At 42.8% G+C, this 19,607-nt stretch overlaps 1 protein-coding gene across 3 annotated transcripts in view; it reads left to right on the forward strand.

Moving 5' to 3' along the window:
• Positions 1-19,607, forward strand: part of PIK3R1 (phosphoinositide-3-kinase regulatory subunit 1) — an 86,743-nt gene that overhangs the window by 50,824 nt on the left and 16,312 nt on the right. For all 3 annotated transcript variants that reach the window (XM_042987730.1, XM_042987733.1, XM_042987732.1), the window contains exons 3-7: positions 6,325-6,417; positions 6,859-6,933; positions 13,476-13,607; positions 14,424-14,625; positions 14,833-14,912. In XM_042987730.1, the coding sequence (XP_042843664.1) occupies positions 6,325-6,417; positions 6,859-6,933; positions 13,476-13,607; positions 14,424-14,625; positions 14,833-14,912 (582 nt within the window). The remainder of the gene's footprint in view (positions 1-6,324; positions 6,418-6,858; positions 6,934-13,475; positions 13,608-14,423; positions 14,626-14,832; positions 14,913-19,607) is intronic.

Raw genomic sequence — 19,607 nt, forward strand, 5'->3', positions numbered from 1 at the left:
TTGGTGGGAATATGGCTCCTAATTGATGTTCCCTAGTATTCAGCGAATGGTCAGTACCCCTTGTGGTGTGTTATGTGGTTTTGTTTTCTCTCCTTCCCTTTTGGGGCTTTTCAGTCACACTTCACGTGAAATCTTTCTAAGCCAACAGACCAAAAGACCAACTTCTTTTATAAGTCATTAGTCCCAGAACTCCCAGGGACTCACCTATAAATTATTTTCAGGGGTATAAAAATGAGTTCCTTTCTTCCTCATTTACCTCCTGACCAGTATTTTAATTTTTTCTATATACTATAAATTGTAATCTTTAAATCAGACTCTAGGGGATGACAATCACAATTAATTAGGCTAGCCTGTCAAAGATTAAGTATAATCTTGCATTTCAGTGATCTCTTACCTCTGAATTTTTAGCTAAGGCCATCCAAAGCAAAACTGTAATGTCTTCTTAGGTTTAATAAGATCTTTGAGTGCTGTTTGTTTCCTATATGAGGCTGTGGTCTAGAAATAAAACTAAATGGGCAGAGAACTCCAATCCCTTTCATTTGTTTTTAAGCTGTGGAGCAGAAGGGATAAGTGGGAAAAGATAAAGATATTAAAGACTAATTAGAGTATCTGAAAAGATTTGCAAACTTACTGTTTAAATGTGTTGACAAGTCTTTTAATTCCCCCTGACTAGTTATCTCTGAAAATAATGTAGCTATGGCTGGAGATTTATTTCCACATCGACTTGCTCTTCCTTTTTTCTTTGTCCATCCTTTTTTTTCCTCCCTCCTCAAAAAAAAGTCCCTATTTCCCCCAAGTTCAGTACCATTCCAACTTCATTTTTCCTTTTTGTTCAGAAAACTGAAGTATAACTCAAATAGGGGAGACTTTCTGGGGGGAAAGTGCAACATATTGAAAATAATGTGATATTTTAGATACGACTCCTGAAAAGATACCGTTCATATGCTTCAGTGAAAGAAAGGCAAAATGCAAATATCTACTCTGTCAAAATGTTTCTAGTTTGCCACCTTAAAAAAAGTATTGAAAATTCTGTCTCCGTTATACTAGTGTCTGGTCTTAAAATTTGCCATTACAATAGAAAATCTATTAGTAGTGAAAAAGATTACATAAATAATTCTAAATTAATAACACCTAACCATTAGTTTGTGCTTTCTACATACTAGGCACTGTGCCTGCCATGTTTATTTATATTGTTCATTTAATCCTTATTACCTTCTTAATTATGCCCATTTACACATGAAAAAACTGAGGTTCAAGTTAATTAACATGCCCAAGAATACATTCAGTAAGTGGCATACCCGAGATTAAACCCCAAGTCTCTTTGGCTTTAAACGTGTGCTTTTCATAATTGTATTACTTCTGATTCAACAGGTGCGTTCCAAAGTTGAGGAACCCATGTTGGTTTTTTGCTTTTAGTTTTTTAGCTATACTATCTTAGCCCGTCTTTGTTGTGGTTTCTCCAGTAGGGCTTAAGAAGTTTAAATGTCGGGATATTAACCGTTATGGACATAAAATGTGAATGTGCTTTGCAAAGTTTCAGATTTTGCCCACCAGAATGTACATTTTTCGTTTGAAACAATGAGAGAAGTTCTTTCAGGCCGAAATAAAGTTTTGACTCAACAACAGTTAATCGGCACACATCTTGATTTAATATTGATCCACGCCTAGCACATATACTTTCTTTTCTGCGTATTTGTATGACATTTTAAAAGGTAAGTGGCAGTTTTTCATGTACTTCCAAGCTACTTCCATCAAGTAATGAAATACTTGGCTTGGGCGGTCTCTGGAGTCCCAGAATTTCAGCTTAAACTTTCCATTCGTCCCTGCCAGGCACTGACTCTGAAATATCTTTTTTTATGGAGACCGCCTCCAAAAGGTGCAGCTGTGTGCCGGTTTCATCTTGCACTTTGTAGCCGTGTTGGCACCATTTAATGTGAGGAATGCCACTGTCTCCCACACACCGCTGGTGCCCAAGGACTGTTCAGGCCTGTCCGGGTTAGTGGTTTGGGAAGGGTCTGAGTTTGGAAAGAAGGCTCCCTTCTGTTCCATGTGATTGGCTGTCACCAGGGTTAAGGTAGAAAAATAGAACTAATGGAAAATGCAGCATCTGAGGTGTCATCAAAAAATTCTTTCTACAACCGGGGACACCTAATTCATTGGTATTTGTATCGGTGTTGAAGACTTGATTCCTCTTCTGAAACAATATATGTCTTGCTTCACCACTTCTGGACCCTTCTACTGTTCTTTCTTGTCTCCTTTCTCCTTAAGTAATGCTGATTTCTTTTGATGGAAAATGATTCCACTCAGTCAAAAACTGGTGTTGGACTATCGCAAGGGAATCTGTGAATTCACCCAGATTCTTAAGAGTGGGCTTGGCTCAGACTTAACACACTGGCTACAGCAGGCTTCAGAGCCAAAAAGCATTCCTAATTCAGTTAAAAAAAATTTGTCTGAATGATAAAACCTAATAAAAATGTATATATCACCTTCATGAGGATCATGCTGTGTGATTTTGTGTTTTGTAGATGATCTGTATATTCTGTATTTTTTTCTTTTTTAGTCCCACTATGTTTTAGTCTGTTGTTGTATATAACGTGGTGCTTTATCATGCACCTTTCAGAAAACAACTTGCCAAATTTGGCAATGCCTCGCAATTATAGTTTCCTGTTAGAATTTCTTAAAATGGAATGTAATGGAAAAGGAAATACCGACCTTGTGTACTTAATAAAATTAGAGGAATCATTGATTTTAGGATTGTTGAAATAATTAATAGTTTGCTTTAGAATACTTTTTTAGATTTTTGATGTTGATTGATCCTCTTACCTGTAGGAGAAAATGTGAACTTGAAAAGCTTCTTGGGTAGGACTTCACATTCCCTATGTTTAAATATTTTTAAGGGGAAACGGATTGAATCACAGATATTGTACTAGAGAATAGGAAATCCTTGAATTGTTATTTAAAAAATAGGGTCTCTCCATATGAAATTTATCTTTTAAAACTCCCATTGCAAAGGCTTAATCAGCAATGGATCAGTGATTCAGACATTTGAGTAATACAGCTTTTAGCAATATTAAAAACCCAGTGGGAAATTCACTAGCTCTATTATAAGAAGACTGCCCATACTCCTTATATATGCATCTAGTTTTGTTCTTCATATTGTGGTGTGCTCCTTGAGAAAAGTTCCAGAATTGTTATAGGTACCCAATGGCTATCATGATGCTTTTCAAAACCTTGAAGTAACAGTTTATGAGCGAAACACATGATATTTTGTAGCTCGGGATACTGATGGCAAACTACCATTTCTTTTTTTTTTTTTTGCCAAAGAAACCTTGAAAGGACTAAGGAAAGAAGGTTTTTCCTTTTTTTCCTTTTTTCTTCTTCAAGCCAAAGTGAACAAATAGATGGAAACCCTTTTATATGTCGTATTTGCCAACCCAGGAATCTAACAACTGCCGGGTGCATATTTGAATCGCAATTAGGTGAAATCTTTAATTATCAGTTAATTTAACTTTCAAATTTGCCTGCAGAAATGATTGTGTTGATAAGATTCTGGAAGGAGATAAACCTTTATTAAGTAATTCCATTTTCAGGTGCCAACTTTAAAGATTTTTTTTAATTAAAAAAAAAAAAAAAGGGCCTAAGTAACTTAAGAGGGCGGGGACAGAGCCAGGCGAGTGTTGCATGGCTATGTGGGATTGTGTATTTACTAGTTAATCTTTAGCTTCTTACATCTTGGCGTGTGCTAATAAGTGAGAACTAGAAGTTTGAGAAGGCCAAGGAGAAACACTGCAGTGAATTCTTACTGATATTTCTCTACACCATTTCTACTTTTAGGTTTGCCTCTGTTACATGTGCTGTTGGGATGATACATATCACTTGGTTCAGCAAAGAAGGCATTTATGGGGGAGGACATTTTTGTGAGTTGATAATTTTCTGAGGCAAAAGGAAGTAGTTTATAGTTCATCAGAGAGAATGAAATGGTATGCTCTTTTATTTGATGGTGTATCGTTTTTTATTTTACAATACTTTTGATGAAAAAGACCACATGAAACTTGCAAGATTTGTATTCTCGGTACTTCTCAAATATACTGACATTTTAACATTTAGAGATTTGGGGGATGTCACTGATGGGTTTTTTTCAGGGGGTTACCCACATGAATTTGCTTATCATAATAGCATGTCCTAAAACTTAGTACTACTCCAAACTAGATTAGTAGCTCCATTCCTGGATTTTCTGATTCTGGGGGTTTATGGTCGTACCTGGAATCTTTCTTCTTAGCAGGTTCTCCACGTGATGTATAGGCTCCAGTAGGTACAGGGAACACAGGAGAGGTGAAGTTCCCACTCAGCCCTGTGCCTAGTAACGGTCTAGAAGGTCAGTGGCCTGTCTGTCCTGGCTTTATGAAGTCCATAACATGTTTAAGTGGTGTTGCAGTAGGACGGAGTCACCTGGGAAGCTGTGACAGACTTTTCGTGCTCTGAGTACAGATGTCACTTAGCCCTACGCCCAGATGTCCTGTCCCCAGGCATGTCTTTATGGTGGGGTCTTAGTTGCACAAAGCCAACTCAGGAATCTTTCATTTGCTCTTGACAAATATGTCCGAGCTCAGGACATACAGGACCCTGCTCTCTAATATGGTGGCCGCTAGCACATAGAGCTTTTTAAGTTTAAATCAATTTTTAAAAATTCATTTATTCAGCTGCAGTGGCTACATCTCAAGTGCTCACTAGCCGCATGTGGCTAGTTGGCTGGTCTCTGCTTTTTCGGATAGCGCAGCTAATAGAACATTTCCATCATTCCCAGAAAGTTTGACTGGACAGTGCTGCTGTGGGATTTTCTTCCATAATTTAGCTCTTATCCTTTTATCCTGAGTACTTAAATGGCCAGTAGAGGTTAGTGGCAAGACCACATGTGTCTGACCCAGGGCATATTGGAGTCTAACAGGCTCTTACACTGCAGGGTTTAGGGTTTGTAAAACGACATAAATCATACGTCCCCCTCTGAGGGCAGCATCGAAAATAATTTTACTTGATTTATGTGTTGTGAGTTTCTTGTTACGTGATGATTCTTGGTATTAGAAAGATGGGCTTCATTAGAAATTTGCTTAGCATAATAAACGACGTATAATAATCATGCCACTAAAATCTCCCAGAAACAAAATTATAAATATTTCATCTTTCTTAAGTTATATAAACGATTTATTCCTAGAAAAGAGGGTGCAGTGATGAACCTTAAGTGTCTAAAAAGTTACATGTTGGAGGCTAACAAAAAGGTTGCACCTGTAGGTATTTTTATATAGACTGTCATTTACGTGTATTTTGCAGTTTGAGAAAAATAAGGTGAGTATATTTAGCTCCCTCTTCTGGTATATTATGAGATGAATATTTTTACTTAAAATGGTTTTGTGTACTTTTGGAGTGAGAATACAGTTATTAATGTAATGTTCAAGGCCATTATTGGTGTGTTATCCAGTTAGTTTCTTCTTGAATCACCAGGAATGGTAAAATACATAAATAAAGCATGGAAAAACAGTTTGTGAAAACATCACATTTCTGAAGATACTAACCGACCAAAATATATGTGAGCAAACCAAGGCTTCGGTAGCAAGTTAAATTAAATCCAGGGGCTTAATTTGGAATTAATGTCATGTGGCCAGTGATCATTTGCAAATGCCCTGTGTCTGAATATTTTAAAGTTCTAAGTCATGTTAATGAACAGTTGAGTAAAAGCTGGTCCATCCTCCTACCTGGATATTATGAAGTTGTTGCTTCATAATGGCCAGGTGGCCAGTTCTCGGGTTTCAGTTCTGCCACGGAGTGTGGTGATCTGGGGAGAGCTGACCACTCACCCAACCTCGTCTTGCCCTGCACTGCGGGGGCTCTGGCACATCCACATTCCATCCTACCCTGAGTCCTGCCCACCCAGCCCCCAACCCAACTGCCTCAGGCCCAGGGGCACACCCCAGCAGGGAGGTCTGCCCCAGGGAGGATGGACCTGGGGAAGAGGCCTTGAGAAGCTAATTGGGCAGGGAATTCCCTGATTCTAGCTAAGTGTTCTGAGTGTGTCCCAGGAGAGAAGTAGGCCTTGCCCTTGGGCCCCCAAAACTCCTTAAACTGCAGGAAGAGGCACGGCTGGAGGAGGCCCAGAGAGGAGCCCTCTGAAGTGCAGGGCCCAGCACAGGGCGCCATCTTGCTCAGGCCTGAGTTTGCTGGTGTCAGGTAGAACTAAACTGTTCTGTATTTCGGTTTTCTTCGTTGTTGTCTAATGCATTTGCTTGCCCCCACCTAAACATAATCTAATTGTAGGATTCTGTTCATTCGCAGCTTTGGCTCTGCCAGATCTTGCGGAGCAGTTTGCCCCTCCTGACATCGCTCCGCCTCTTCTTGTGAAGCTAGTGGAAGCCATTGAAAAGAAAGGTAATCGGCTGATAGAGGGAATCAGTTAATTTGTTATGTCCTTATTTCATGGGTATTACAATTTATACTTGTCCGTGGGGCATTCGTTAAATAAGCTTCTCGCCAACTTGTGCTAGACACATAAGCTCTTTGTTGCTGTGTCCTGGGGAAACAGCCTTGGTCTGATTCCTGACTCCATATTAACATGTAGTTACTGTATGGAAACTATTAAATTCTCCACAATTTAATAAATATAATTAACTTGCTCCTTCGTGGCCAGACAACTTCACCAAAAGTATTGACATGCCAGCTACGATTAATAGCAGGAGTTAACTTCCAAGAATATTTGGTGCACGCATCTAGAATAGATAGGAGCTGGAAACTGGAATGTCGTTCTGGCAGCCGGCCCACAGGTTCTCCAGAGAGCTGTGTTTTGCATGCTCAGTCTGTTTTGTGTCTTAGGTCTGGAATGTTCAACTTTATACAGAACACAGAGCTCCAGCAACCCAGCAGAATTACGACAGCTTCTTGATTGTGGTGAGTGTCATGGAGCTAGAAAGACGAATGGGAGACACGGTTCTTACCTTTCTGTTTCAGGTAAAGCACACAAAAACATTTGAACTCCATCATGCAGCGTTCTGAGTTTGAAGGAAGCTCAGAAATCACACACGCTTCCCTCTGCCCTATTATGGTAACAGCCCAAACCAGCGCTGACCTTTGATGTTTGTCTCCTGAGTTGGGGTGTGTGTGCCTGCCTGCAGGCATGTTGGCTGTCATCACAGCTAAGAGCCTCTGGGCCCTGCAGGAATTGCAGAGGAGAGAAACACCCTCTTGGGATTTCTCTGGCTCTGCGTATCCACCATCTTTTCTCTGACCATGCATTTGGCTACATCTGATTCATCTGGATCAGCTTAAAAAATATTTATAAGCCTGTGTCATTTAACAAATGTCTCTTCTGACCTTTTCCATTTTCCTCTCCCCCCCCCTTTTTTTTTTCTTCTTGGCCTTCCTTCCTTCCTTCCAAATGCTTATTTGCTTTTTCATGCCATGTTTATATTAAGTAACAGCATGATACTGTTATATTCAATGGTGTGCTGGTAAACCCCTCTCAGGGAGGTGGGGGAACCCTGGTTTGTACCAGTTGCCCACTTCCGTGGTGGAAGTATGCCCGCCGTGGTCGGTTTCAGGCTGCCAACATGTTATCACTAAACTCCAACTCGGAAAGAATTGAGCGTAGTTGGCGATGAGCAGGCCAGCTCCTGCACACCACTGGTTAAAGGACATCAATTAATTCAACCAATGGTGGCGTTCCTCTTTGTTCCCTCTCTCCTTTGCCAAACCGAATAAAACTATAAATGTGAATACATTCACTGGCCATCATTCTGGCAGATCATCTTCTGTATCAACTTGTAGAATCCCTCCGATCCTTCATTCCCTCCCAGAATTTTTTTTAGAAAAATAATTTTCGGCCTCACATCATTTCACCGAATTTGGATTTAGGAACCCGAAAGAATGAAACCCTGTTGGGGAGGAAGGTCTTTGATACATACACTTGTGCAGAGCATGTAGTAAATGAAAAACTCTGAAGTTGAGCAGCTTTCAAATGAGGCAGCTCATGAAAGTTTCTAGAAAAGATGTTTCTGGGAAAAACGAAGATTCTATCTCTGTCAGTAAATAGTTTCATTTGAAATGCACCACCCAGATGTTTGAAGTTTGAAAATAATTTTTTCAAACTTTCATTTTTATTTTGTGCATGGAAACCAGAGTCACGCACATGCAGGGCATGTCCCCTGACAGCTGCAAATCCTGCCTCACCCCCAGAATGGGTCAGTACGAGCTGACTGGCAGAAAGCTGTAGGTGAAAGATGTACCTTTATTTCTTACAGCCTGACCAGAGTGGGAAAGAAACAGTGAATTTTGTCCTTAGCCGGTTGGAGTTGAGATACATGTTTTGGTCAGAAAATTGGTCAAACTGAACAACAGTCACAGGAAATGTTTAGACATCAGAGACCGATGAAATGAGAGTTATTTGAGAAATAGTGGTTAAGCTTTTCAATGTGACTGAATACAGATGATGCAGGCTAGGCTGAGAAAAAAAACCTTCACCTCACCTCTGAGATGGAATACCTAACCAAAATTACGTCAACAGTATGTTTTGACAGGCAGCTTTTCTGCCCCACTTGAGAGCAAATCACACAGGTAGAAAACTGGTTTCCTTTGGATTCGGTGTGAAAAAAGTGAATTTTGTGAGAAGAGAAAGCGTAAACATTATCTAAATTTAGGAGTAGATCCTCGGACTTTTTATAGCTTGAGGATTTTTCAGTCCATAAAAATATTGTAATACCTTGGAGGAAGCTCAGGGTAATCACTTACACTAAAAAGAGAGAGAGAGAGAGAGAAAACATGGCTTTTTTTTTTTTAATGTTTATTTTATTTTTGACAGAGAGAGAGACAGAGCATGAGTGGGGGAGGGCCAGAGAGAGAGGGAGACACAGAATCCGAAACAGGCTCCAGGCTCTGAGCTGCCAGCAGAGAGCCGGACGTGGGGCTTGAACTCATGAACTGTAAGATCATGACCTGAGCCAAAGTCGGACGCTCAACCGACTGAGCCAGCCAGGCGCCCCTGGAATTCATGGCTTTTAACCAAACTTGTGAATTACCAATGTCTGAAAAGGATACATGTGAAGGACAACATCCGACTTTTATTAGTACTTACTAAGTTATTTTATTTCATCTACATATTACCCTTGTGATCTCAGTTATTGCTGATGGCAGAACTCTGATTTACACCCAAATTGTTCCAACTCAGAGGTCCATACTCTTTTTTTTTTTCCTCACTGTATTGACCCCCAGTGAATTGTTTCTTTGTTGTTCTCATTTGAATTTTCTCCTGATTGTTTTGGTTTCTCTTAACCTGAAGCAGGTCTTTTCTTTTTAAAAAAATTTTTTATTAGTTTTCTTTATTTTTGAGAGGCAGAGAGAGAGACAGCGCGAGTGGAAGAGGGGCAGAGAGAGAGAGGGAGACACAGAATCCGAAGCAGGCTCCAGGCTCTGAGCTGTCACCACAGAGCCCGATGTGGGGCCCGAACTCATGGACCATGAGATCATGACCTGAGCTGAAGTCGGATGCTCAACTGACTGAGCCACCCAGGCGCCCCTCTTTTCTTTTCTTTTTTTTAATGTTTTTATTTATTTTTGAGAGAGAGGGCGTGCCCTCAAGCTGGGGATGGGGAGAGGAGAGAGAGGGAGACACAGGATCTCAAGCGGGCTCTGTGCTGATAGCAGAATGCCTGATGTGGGGCTGGAATTCAGGAACTAGAAGATCATGACCTGAGCTAAAAGTCAGATGCTGAACTGACTGAACCACCTCGGCAGGTGCCTCATCCTGAAGCACACCTTTTCTTTAAAACTTCTCCTAACAGGGATGCCTGGGTGGCTCATTCCGTTAAGCATCCGACTTTGGCTCGTGGGTTCAAGCCCCACATCGGGCTCTGTGCTGCCAACTCAGAGCCTGGAGCCTGCTTCGGAGTTTGTGTCTCCCTCTCTCTCTGCCCCTCCCCCGCTCACACTCTTTCTCTCTCTCTTCCTCAAAAATAAACACTAAAAAAATTTCTTTTAAATAATAAAAGTTCTCATCATAAAGAAAACCCTGTAACTATGGTGATGGATGTTAATTAGACTTCCTGTGAATGATCATTTTGTAACATAAACAAATATCAAATCATTATGTTGTTAATAACATATATAAGGTTATATGTTAATTATACCGCATTTAAAAAAAAAAAATCAGGCTTTTTTAGCCCCAGCACACCTGTCCACTACTCACTAGATGCCAGTAGTGTTGTCCCCAAGTTGTAACAATCAAAAATGTCTCCAGATATGGCCAGATATCTCTTGGGAATTCAGGTGGGGCAACAATTCAAAACCCCAACTGAGAACTACTAAGTTAAGGGAGAGGTGAGCTGGGAAGGGGACTCCATTCCATTGGGAGGGAGGCTGAAGTGCTGGAGAGCTTACTAGTTACCTGTCCTGAGCAGACTCAGTGAAAAGGGAGGTTGCAGAGGGATGTCAGCTCTCCCATCCCAGACCCAAAGTGGTGTAGTTCTCACCTAGCTCACCACAAAAGTCATCACATGACCGATGCCTGTGGCTGTTAGAAGAGCTTGTTAGGATGGTTATAATGTAGAAAAGGGGATTTGCAGAATCATAGAAACTCCAAGGAGCCTTAGAAGCTACAGTAACAGAAAATAAAATCTATGTCATCAACTCTAGTGGATTTGACATAAGGTGAGCTTATCCAATGACTATTCCCAAGACTTGAAATAAGATGATTTTGTTCAAAGGCTATAAAATGCTCTTTGGAATACATCTCATGTGTTCAGGAAGGTCTTAGGAGAATTAACATTACTCTAAGGTTTTTTATAGCTCAGTCCACAAACATTGAGCAAGCACGTCCTATGTGCTGGGCCCTGAGGGGAGCAGGAAAGAGCCGCAGCCCATGACCTTGAGGTGCTCTCAGTCTAGCAGGGAGACATTTAATTACCGTACCGTCTGGGAAGTGTCATGGAAGAGACGTGGCCCTCCCTTGAGGGAGGGCCCTGCAGAATCCTGAACATCTTACTATCTTATAGCACATCGCCAAATGGTATTGCATTCTTTATGATGAGCAAATTAAGTAATTTTAATTTTCTGGGCAAAGAGACCTAGTAAATGAAGTGTACAGGGTGTGAAGGGTGTGGGGTCCAGCAGCTTGTGAAGTGGACAGAGGCTGTGGAATGTTCCTCGAGTGATGCGCACACAGTTTCTAGTAGTTGCGTTCCTTCTAATGTGGATCCTTTATGCAAAGACGTAATATTGTCTCTGCCACCCTTTTAGAGATGCGGTAAGTCCGCAGGTGGTTCTCTGTAGGACACTTAGGTGATATAAGCCTTTACCTCTCCACTTCCTGAGATTAATAATTCTTTTCCGCCATTTCCCCTACCACATTTTCTACCAGATGGAATTTTCTTAGCTTCATTGGTGTTGCGTGATTCTTTTGTAAGTTCTGCCTACATAGTGGGGCGCGTTGGGTCTATGATAACGATGTGCCTAAAGACCTTAGGTAACTTCAGTTTCAACCCGGAGTGATTGATAGTATCACACTCCCTTCATGGCTCTCCAGGACACCACCTTCTCCTCCAGCTTGAACACCTTGGACTGAGTGGATTCCTTCTCCTTCTCTCCGAGGCCACAACCTAATCCAGTCAGTCACCAGGTTATGTTAGTTCTTGATCATGTCTCACACATTTCTAACCGTTAAAATTGGAATTACCAGAAGTGTTATTTTCACTTCCAGCAGCGCCCTTTTCCAACTTCTTTTTAACACCACAATTAATAAAGCTGTTGAAAAATGTAGCATTTTGCTCATCAGCTTACCTCTTGCCCATTGAGTACACACATCTCCAGACACTCTTCCTCAAGGTAGCCGTCACATCACTGGGTGTGCAGTCTTTCAGCAGCAGCTAGATGGTTCTCCTCAGATCTAGATGCCTGTGGTCCTTCCTGCCCCAGCATCCCCTCTTTCTGCTGGACATGGTACCTTTTTCTACCCTGAGTACTCAGAGTGGTTTGGGTTAGTATCACCCCGTTATTGAATTGCCTGACCTCTTTTCCAGCTGAGGAATTTACTGGACAGATGTGCTTGTCTTCTCTTTATTCTGAGCTAGGTCAGTGCCCACAGGTTAGATGAGTCATATCCTCATCAGAATACTCTGTCAGAATTAGGGGGGAGTGTTCTAAAAATGTTATAAATATTTTTATGACTATTCTTGAGATTGACTGTTAAAATTCTGTATATCTTACTGTTTGTTCACTCTGTTGAGCTAAATATATATTAATTGTGAGATGTAGTATTTAGCGACTCGAAATTTAGGAAATTTAATGGATGTGCATTTTATGCTTTCCTGTGGAGGTTTTAGGAAGCATTTACTCTGTGATTAGCCATCCCTAGACAGAACTCTTCTCAGAGCAGAAGCACCCTCCAGAAGGTATTTGGAAATATTTGCAGGGCTACTTTAGTTTGCCAGGGCTTCCATGACAACCTTCCACAGACTGGGTGGCTTTAGACACAAACCTGTCTTCTCACTGTTCTTGAGACTAGAAGTCCCAGATCAAGGCCGGTTTGGTTTCCTCTGAGGCCTCTCTCCCTGGTGTACAGATGGCCACCTTCTCACTGTGTCCTCACACCGCATTCCCTCCATGCGTGTACTCCTGGCATCTCTGTGTGTCCAAATTTGCTCTTCTTACAAGGATACCAGGGGCACCTGGGTGGTTCAGTCAGTTAAGCATCCGACTCCAGCTCAGGACATGATCTCGCAGTTTGAAAGTTCAAGCCCCGCGTCAGGCTCTGTACTGACAGTGTGGAGCCTGTTTGGGATTCTTTCTCTCTCTCTCTCCGCCCCTCCCGGGCTCATCCCTAATGGCTTCATTTCAACAAAACCACCTCTTTAAAGGCCCGTCTGAAGGCACATGGGTGGCTCGGTCGGCTAAGTGTCCAACTTCAGCTCAGGTCATGATCGCAGGGTTTGTGAGTTCAAGCCCCGCATCGGGCTCTGCACTGACATTGTGGAGCCTGCTTGGGATTCTCTCTCTCCCCCCTCTCTGCCCCTCCCCCGCTTGCTCTCTGTCAAAACAAATAAACTTAAAAAAAAAATAAAAAAAATAAAGGCCCTATCGTGAAATACACCTTCTGAGATAGTGGGAGTTAGGGCTTCAGCATATGAATTCAGCTTATAATGGGGACATTGTTTTTCTGTTGTTGTCAACCCAGAGTCTGGGCCTGTGCCCCTGGCATCCTGGGGAGAGGCCATCATGCTAAATGCTTATAACTTAAGGGGCGGACTTCCACAAAGAAAAATTGTTCTGTTTGAAATGCCAGGAGCAACCCCTGTGAGAAACCCTGCTGATAACCACTGAAATCTTTTACATCTGTCCTCATACTGCTTACTTTTCATGTGTCACAGTTTAGTCACACATACAGAAAATTGGCCCTGCCGATGCATACAATGTTTGAAATGCGTTCTAAAATGTTTCTGTCCTAGATGCCGCCTCCGTGGACTTGGAAATGATCGATGTGCAAGTTTTAGGAGACGCTTTCAAACGCTATCTTACGGACTTACCGAATCCTGTCATTCCAGTAGCCGTTTACAATGAGATGCTTTATTTAGCCCAAGGTTTGTTTTCTGTTCTGAAAACCTCATTGAACATACAGTGAGATGTGGATGCACATGTAAACTCTATGAAACGCTGCCTGTAAAGAGAGCTGTTTTGGAAAATATTAGTAGGAATCTGCCGCTTCCCTGACACCCTCTCCTTTGGCACAAATTCCCTCCCTTACCCGGGCGTCCAATGGAAGACCCAGATTCTCGTTTGCTTAGGAAGGCTGTCCACATGTTGAAATGGCTAATTGTTAACCTTTTATCAGTACTAACAAAGTTCACTACGTCACTGAAGGCCACAGTGTTCCAAGTGCCATCTTGGGATTCAGGGAACCAGGGACTAGGACCGTTGACTAGCGATGTTCTTACCATTTTCCTCGAGGGGCCATTACAAAATGTGTTGAGAGAGGAGGGCTCTTAGGCTTAGGAGCCTAATGCTCAGTTCAAGTGCTCTGGGGACAGGAAATTGTGGTTCGGAACCTTCAAAGTTAAACCGTGTGATACTTATCTGATGCTCCTCTGAATTAGCCAATCACACTGAGAGCTGCTCAATAGAGGGCAGATCTCTGCCAGCACACCCTCATCCTCTTGTGGTTTTTTACACCAAAAGTTTCTTGCATTTCCATTTGACTTGAGATTTCTCCTTTCTCACAAAGCCTTTTGTAATGAGAACAAATGTGCTGTCTGCTGCTCCTGATGACTTTGTTTTAAAGGACTTTGTCTTCTGTAGCTAGAGCAGAAGAACGTTCTAGGTGTTGAGCTACTGAGATCTAGAGTCTCTTACCGTTTTTTGCTTCTTTCTTTCTTTTTTTTTCTTTTTAAACTCTGTAGAAGTACAAAGCCCTGAAGAATATATCCAGCTGTTGAAGAAGCTCATTAGGGCACCTAACATACCTCATCAGTATTGGCTTACGCTTCAGTATTTGCTAAAACATTTCTTCAAGCTCTCTCAAATCTCCAGCAAGAATCTTCTGAATGCAAGAGTACTCTCTGAACTTTTCAGCCCTCTGCTTTTCAGATTCCCAGCAGCCAGGTAAGGCGAAAGGAGAGAAGCATGTATTTTGGGGTGATGGGGACAGTCCTGAGGGGATCGATTGATCATTAACCTTATTCTGAAGATTACTCGCTCACAGATTCATGGGCACATTTACACCAGACACATTGACTTGAATGTGTAGAAATGAAGATGAGTTCGTTGTTGAGAAAAAAAGGTTTCTAATCAAGCTCTCTGTTTTTGTAGCTCTGAGAATACTGAACACCTCATAAAAGTTATAGAAATTTTAATCTCGACCGAGTGGAATGAACGACAGCCTGCACCAGGTAATGCCTTTCGGACTTCTCAAGTTTTCTCGTGGTTCGTTTTTTAGAGCCTGAAAAATGGTGGCTTTAGAACTCCTGTGGAGTAACAGAAGTTTCTTGTAGAACGAGATCCATAACGTTTTGCCTTGGGATTTAGAGACAGAATGGCTGAGTGGTATCCTACATGGTAAATGTTACCTGGATTTCAGTGTCTGTGGATTTTAGGTGACCTCCGTCTTAGACGAGGGTTGTTGGGAGTGCTCCCCCTTCCCGTCAGCTTTGATGCCTCCCGTTGTTGCATAAATTACGGGGCTCGTTTTAGTTGTTGACATTCTTGTTTTTCTTTCTAATACTTCTAAAGTAGGGGATTTATAATTACTGTATAATTTCAAGTATTTTGGAATGTGTGTTTTGGAAGCAGGTATGCTGAGAAATGTCTGTCAAAATAAACATTTTCAATAATGCAAGCAGTATGAAACCAGGGTGTTCACTGCAGCAAGTTTGAGCAAGCCAGACACTTCTTTGAAAGCAGGCTGGCATTCAATTAGCCATTTAACAAAGCAGGAAATGTAGACCATGTTAGCAGTGGATTTAACTTAAACTGATGTATTTTTCTTCTGTGGAAAGTCTAAACAACCTTCCTTTGCCGTATACTGATTAGAAGTTAGCCAACAGAAGCTGGTCATTTAGCATAACGATTCGGGTCCAGTAAGTGAAGTTTCAGGACCAGTCGAAATGTGGCTTGTATCTTAATTTATGCCCAGAGTTAAAATAAAACACCATGCATTTACTCTTCGTTATAGGTAACTCATACAAATTACCAAATTTATCTCTGGATAAACAGGCATAGGGACCCACTGATCAGTGTTAATTAAACAAGGGGAAATTAAGTTGTGCTTTTATAGGTGTTAAATAGCCAGGCTTGGTTGTTCGCAGTGGGATGGTGCAGATTGCGAGAGGCAGGGCTTAGGCTTGAAGGATTGAAGGATGTGAGGATTGAAGGATGGCGTAGGTAACCACTCACGAGGCAAGTATTTGGAAGGGCTGCTGTGGGCAGGCTCAAGATATGGTATCCAAAGGTAAGAGAGGCAGCAAAAATAGTATATAGGGCAAGTGTGGTATGTTCCAAATGTTCCAGATCACAACAAGCAGGATGTTCAGTGGGGATACTCTGAATTGTAGGTGAATGGCATCAGAGCAGTGTGTCAACAATAGCCAAGGACTTTAGCCCAGGGGGTGGCCAGAAGGTTCATCTCATGTAACTACTTGGGGCACTTGTTAATGGATTTGGGAACTCTTTGTTGGTGTTCAGAGGCTGCCTTTTGGCTCAGTATGAAAGAGTCCATGGTCGGTTGTTAAAGGTACCCTGTGATGCGGGGACAGGGGGCAGGTGTGAAACATGGCACTTGAGTCCTTTATTGACTAGGCCCCACCCCAGACTAAACACATGGGTGGGGAATGGAGAAGACTAGTAACAACAAAACAGGACCCTGGGCCAACGGGCGGGGCTGTGCTCTCCCACTCCCTCCTGGCCCATGGTGTACATGTGGAGGTTTGTCTCAGAGGAGGGACAGCTGAGTCCCGCTTGTAGAAAGGGCCAGAGGTGGTGCCGCTCTTCTCAGTGCCCGCCCCTCTGGACACGGGGAGGTAGGAAAGCTAACAGCCAGACAAGGTTTGATAGATACCCACCAGTGAATTTAACCGGAGTATCTTAAGAGTATCTCCTACATACTTGGGAGAGTCACGGGTGGAGTTTAATTAGTCTGGTGTAAGCTGGTTAAACGTCCTTATCCGTTTCAGTTCGATTCCACCAAAGAAAGCATTCACGTTCATCCATTTTCGTTATGCGCACTTCGGACCGCCTGCTGTGTCATAGACCCTGGTACATTCTTCCAAGAAAGTGGTGTGCCAGTTTCCCAGGCGGGTTCGTTCTGTCAGCGCTGTTGAATGATGAACACTGCACTGAATGTTTCCGAGACCATCCCAAGATTCATGCAGCCTCTTCAAGAAAATTGAACCCGAGTAATCTCTAAACCCTAGTTTGAGCTATTTTTCCCTTTGTGTGGTATCTCTCAGCTATTGTAAGGAATGTGTAGGCCCTTTGGAATGAAATAGAGGCTTCGTCGTCCCTCACTTGTGGAAACACACCACCTACTTCAGGAAGAACGTCGTCCTGAACACCTTTGTATTCAGGGGTGGCTTTGCCGCAAATGATTGGCAGGGCACTCTTGGTTAGAGAAATGATTTCTTAGGCCTGGTGGGAATCCGACATTTTCCTCGAGTCCTTCATCATTGCCCCAGCGTGTGCTATTACCAGAGGGGTCTGGAAACGCAACACCAGTGCATCTCCATTGAACAGTCTTAAATCATTCATTTGAACTGCCTTTATTGTTGTGAATAGAAATAAGTGCTTGGAGGGGAGCCTGGGTGGCTCAGTTGATTAAGCATCCAACATCAGCTTGGGTCATGATCTCGAGGTTCATGAGTTTGAGCCCCGCGTCAGGCTCTCTGCTGACAACTCAGAGTCTGGAGCCTGGTTCAGATTCTGTGTCTCCCTCTCTCTGCCCTCCCTTGCTCGCACTCTCTCTCTCAAAAATAAAAATAATCATTAAAAAAAAAAAAAAAGAACGAAGTACTTGAATGATTTTAGGGGGAGACAGGGAAGCAAGGCTATCATGTAATAGATAGGCATCTTTTGTAGTTTTTACCTGGTAAAACTTGAGGTGATAGGCAAAACTGATGATGACTGAGGCAACGTGTCAATTCCTATAAGACCATTAGCACACAGGATCTAAGTGCTAGGCTCTAGGGTGCTTACTCTGAATATAAAAAGAATTTTAGAAATGTGATGGGTACTTGGTAGGATAACTGAGTAGACTGAAAAGGCTTGTAGAAAAAAATAGGACTTGAAACGGGCTTGGAAGAACTGCTAGAGTTTGAAAAGGGAAAGAGGAAATAGTATTCCAGTTCGACGAGGTTCAGAAGTTTAATCAAAATAAGTTGCAAAGTACAAAAATAATGGCTGGATACACCAGATTTGAAGAGGTAGTAAATGTTTGGTTTTTTTTTTAATTTTTTTTTTAACGTTTATTTATTCTTTTGAGACAGAGAGAGACAGAGCATGAACGGGGGAGGGTCAGAGAGAGGGAGACACAGAATCTGAAACAGGCTCCAGGCTCTGAGCTGTCAGTACAGAGCCCGACGCGGGGCTTGAACTCACGGACCGCGAGATCATGACCTGAGCAGAAGTCGGCCGCTTAACCGACCGAGCCACCCAGGCGCCCCGAGGTAGTAAATGTTTTCAATGACAGTGTCATGGAAAGCATCATTTTAGAGCCAAAGGCATAGTCCAACGCTTCATTTGCTCAGTAGGAAACTGAAGCGCCCCCAGAGGTTGAGAGCTCTCCCTGGTGCTACCCAAGTAACGTGTGCCCGAGCTAGGTCTGCAGGGGGGACCTAGTCCTGCACCCCAGCCTGCTGCTTGGTGCTGCACCTGCTTCCTGGGTTTTGAGAAGCTTCATGAGCAATGGGACTGCTTTTAGTGTCTAGTCCCAAGTCCTCTGAGGTTTCCAGTAAGAAAGAAACTAAAGATAGATGATACTGGCTTCTATGGGTCCCCATATAGTGGGGAGCCCCACGACGGTTGTTATAGCTTTGGGGGCTAAAACTCAGAATCGCTCCGTCTGCCTTGCACTGGTAAGAACAGTGAGTCAAATAGATCTGCTTTGACTCAGCTCTTGCTACTCATTTGCCAAGTTCCTATCAAGTAAGTTAGCCATTCCAAACTGTTTTCTAGTCTGTGAAATGGGAATAATGCCTCTCTCTTGGGGTGGTTGTGAGATGTAAATGAGGTGATAGGTACTGCTGCTCACCACCCTATAGCCTCTCTCTCCTGTTGCCCAGCTCTGGTTTTTAAGGACCTCTCAGAGCACCTCCCCCCCACCCCCATTCTGCAGCCCCAGCTCCCGAGTCCTGTCATGCCCTTCTGTCCACTGAGCCCCCATTCCCAGCCAGCAGAGCCAGGCCTCCAGGTACCTGCCTGGGCTTCACTGCTAATCTGCAAAAGACACCCTCTCCCTTGGCATTTGCTGCTCCATGGCTGCACTGCTTGGCGGGAGGAAGGTACCTTATTTAGTATGATGCCCTTTCCACTGTGTGCGGCTTGGTGAGTAGAGGGGCCTGGATTTCAGTACCGGCTCCCCCTGCCACATGCCCTTATGCAGTGCACAGAACGCACAACTGAACACAGCCCCCCCGCCCTGCCCCCAGCAGTCCCATCCACTTCATTTCACAAGTAGGTCTCTCCCTGCTGGGTGTGCAGTGTAAACCCATTCAAATAGGTCTTTGCCCTTAACACCTTGTCTTCTTAAACTTCACTTTTCTGTGGTGCTTCCTGTTCTTTTCATCTGCTCAGCTACATTCCTCAAGGGCAAAGGCTGCTTCTCCTGTTGAGCTCCTCCTAGCATAGAACGAAGCACAGCATAATAAAATTTGTAAAAACGTTTTGATAAACTAACCAACTTTCAACACGCTTTGGCACACCCACTCATTGAATGCATCCAGCAAAACTGAAGCAAGGATCTTCCCTATGTTTGGAGGGAAACTAAGGTTTGAAAGGTGGAACAGAGAGTAAGTTCTCACAACTTTGATAGTCTGCTGTTCCCTTTGTTACTAAAAGTCTTAAAAATACCTAAAGCTGAACAGCAGGTTTTCTTG

Source organism: Panthera tigris, chromosome A1 (assembly GCF_018350195.1).
Source record: "Panthera tigris isolate Pti1 chromosome A1, P.tigris_Pti1_mat1.1, whole genome shotgun sequence".
Taxonomy (NCBI): domain Eukaryota; kingdom Metazoa; phylum Chordata; class Mammalia; order Carnivora; family Felidae; genus Panthera; species Panthera tigris.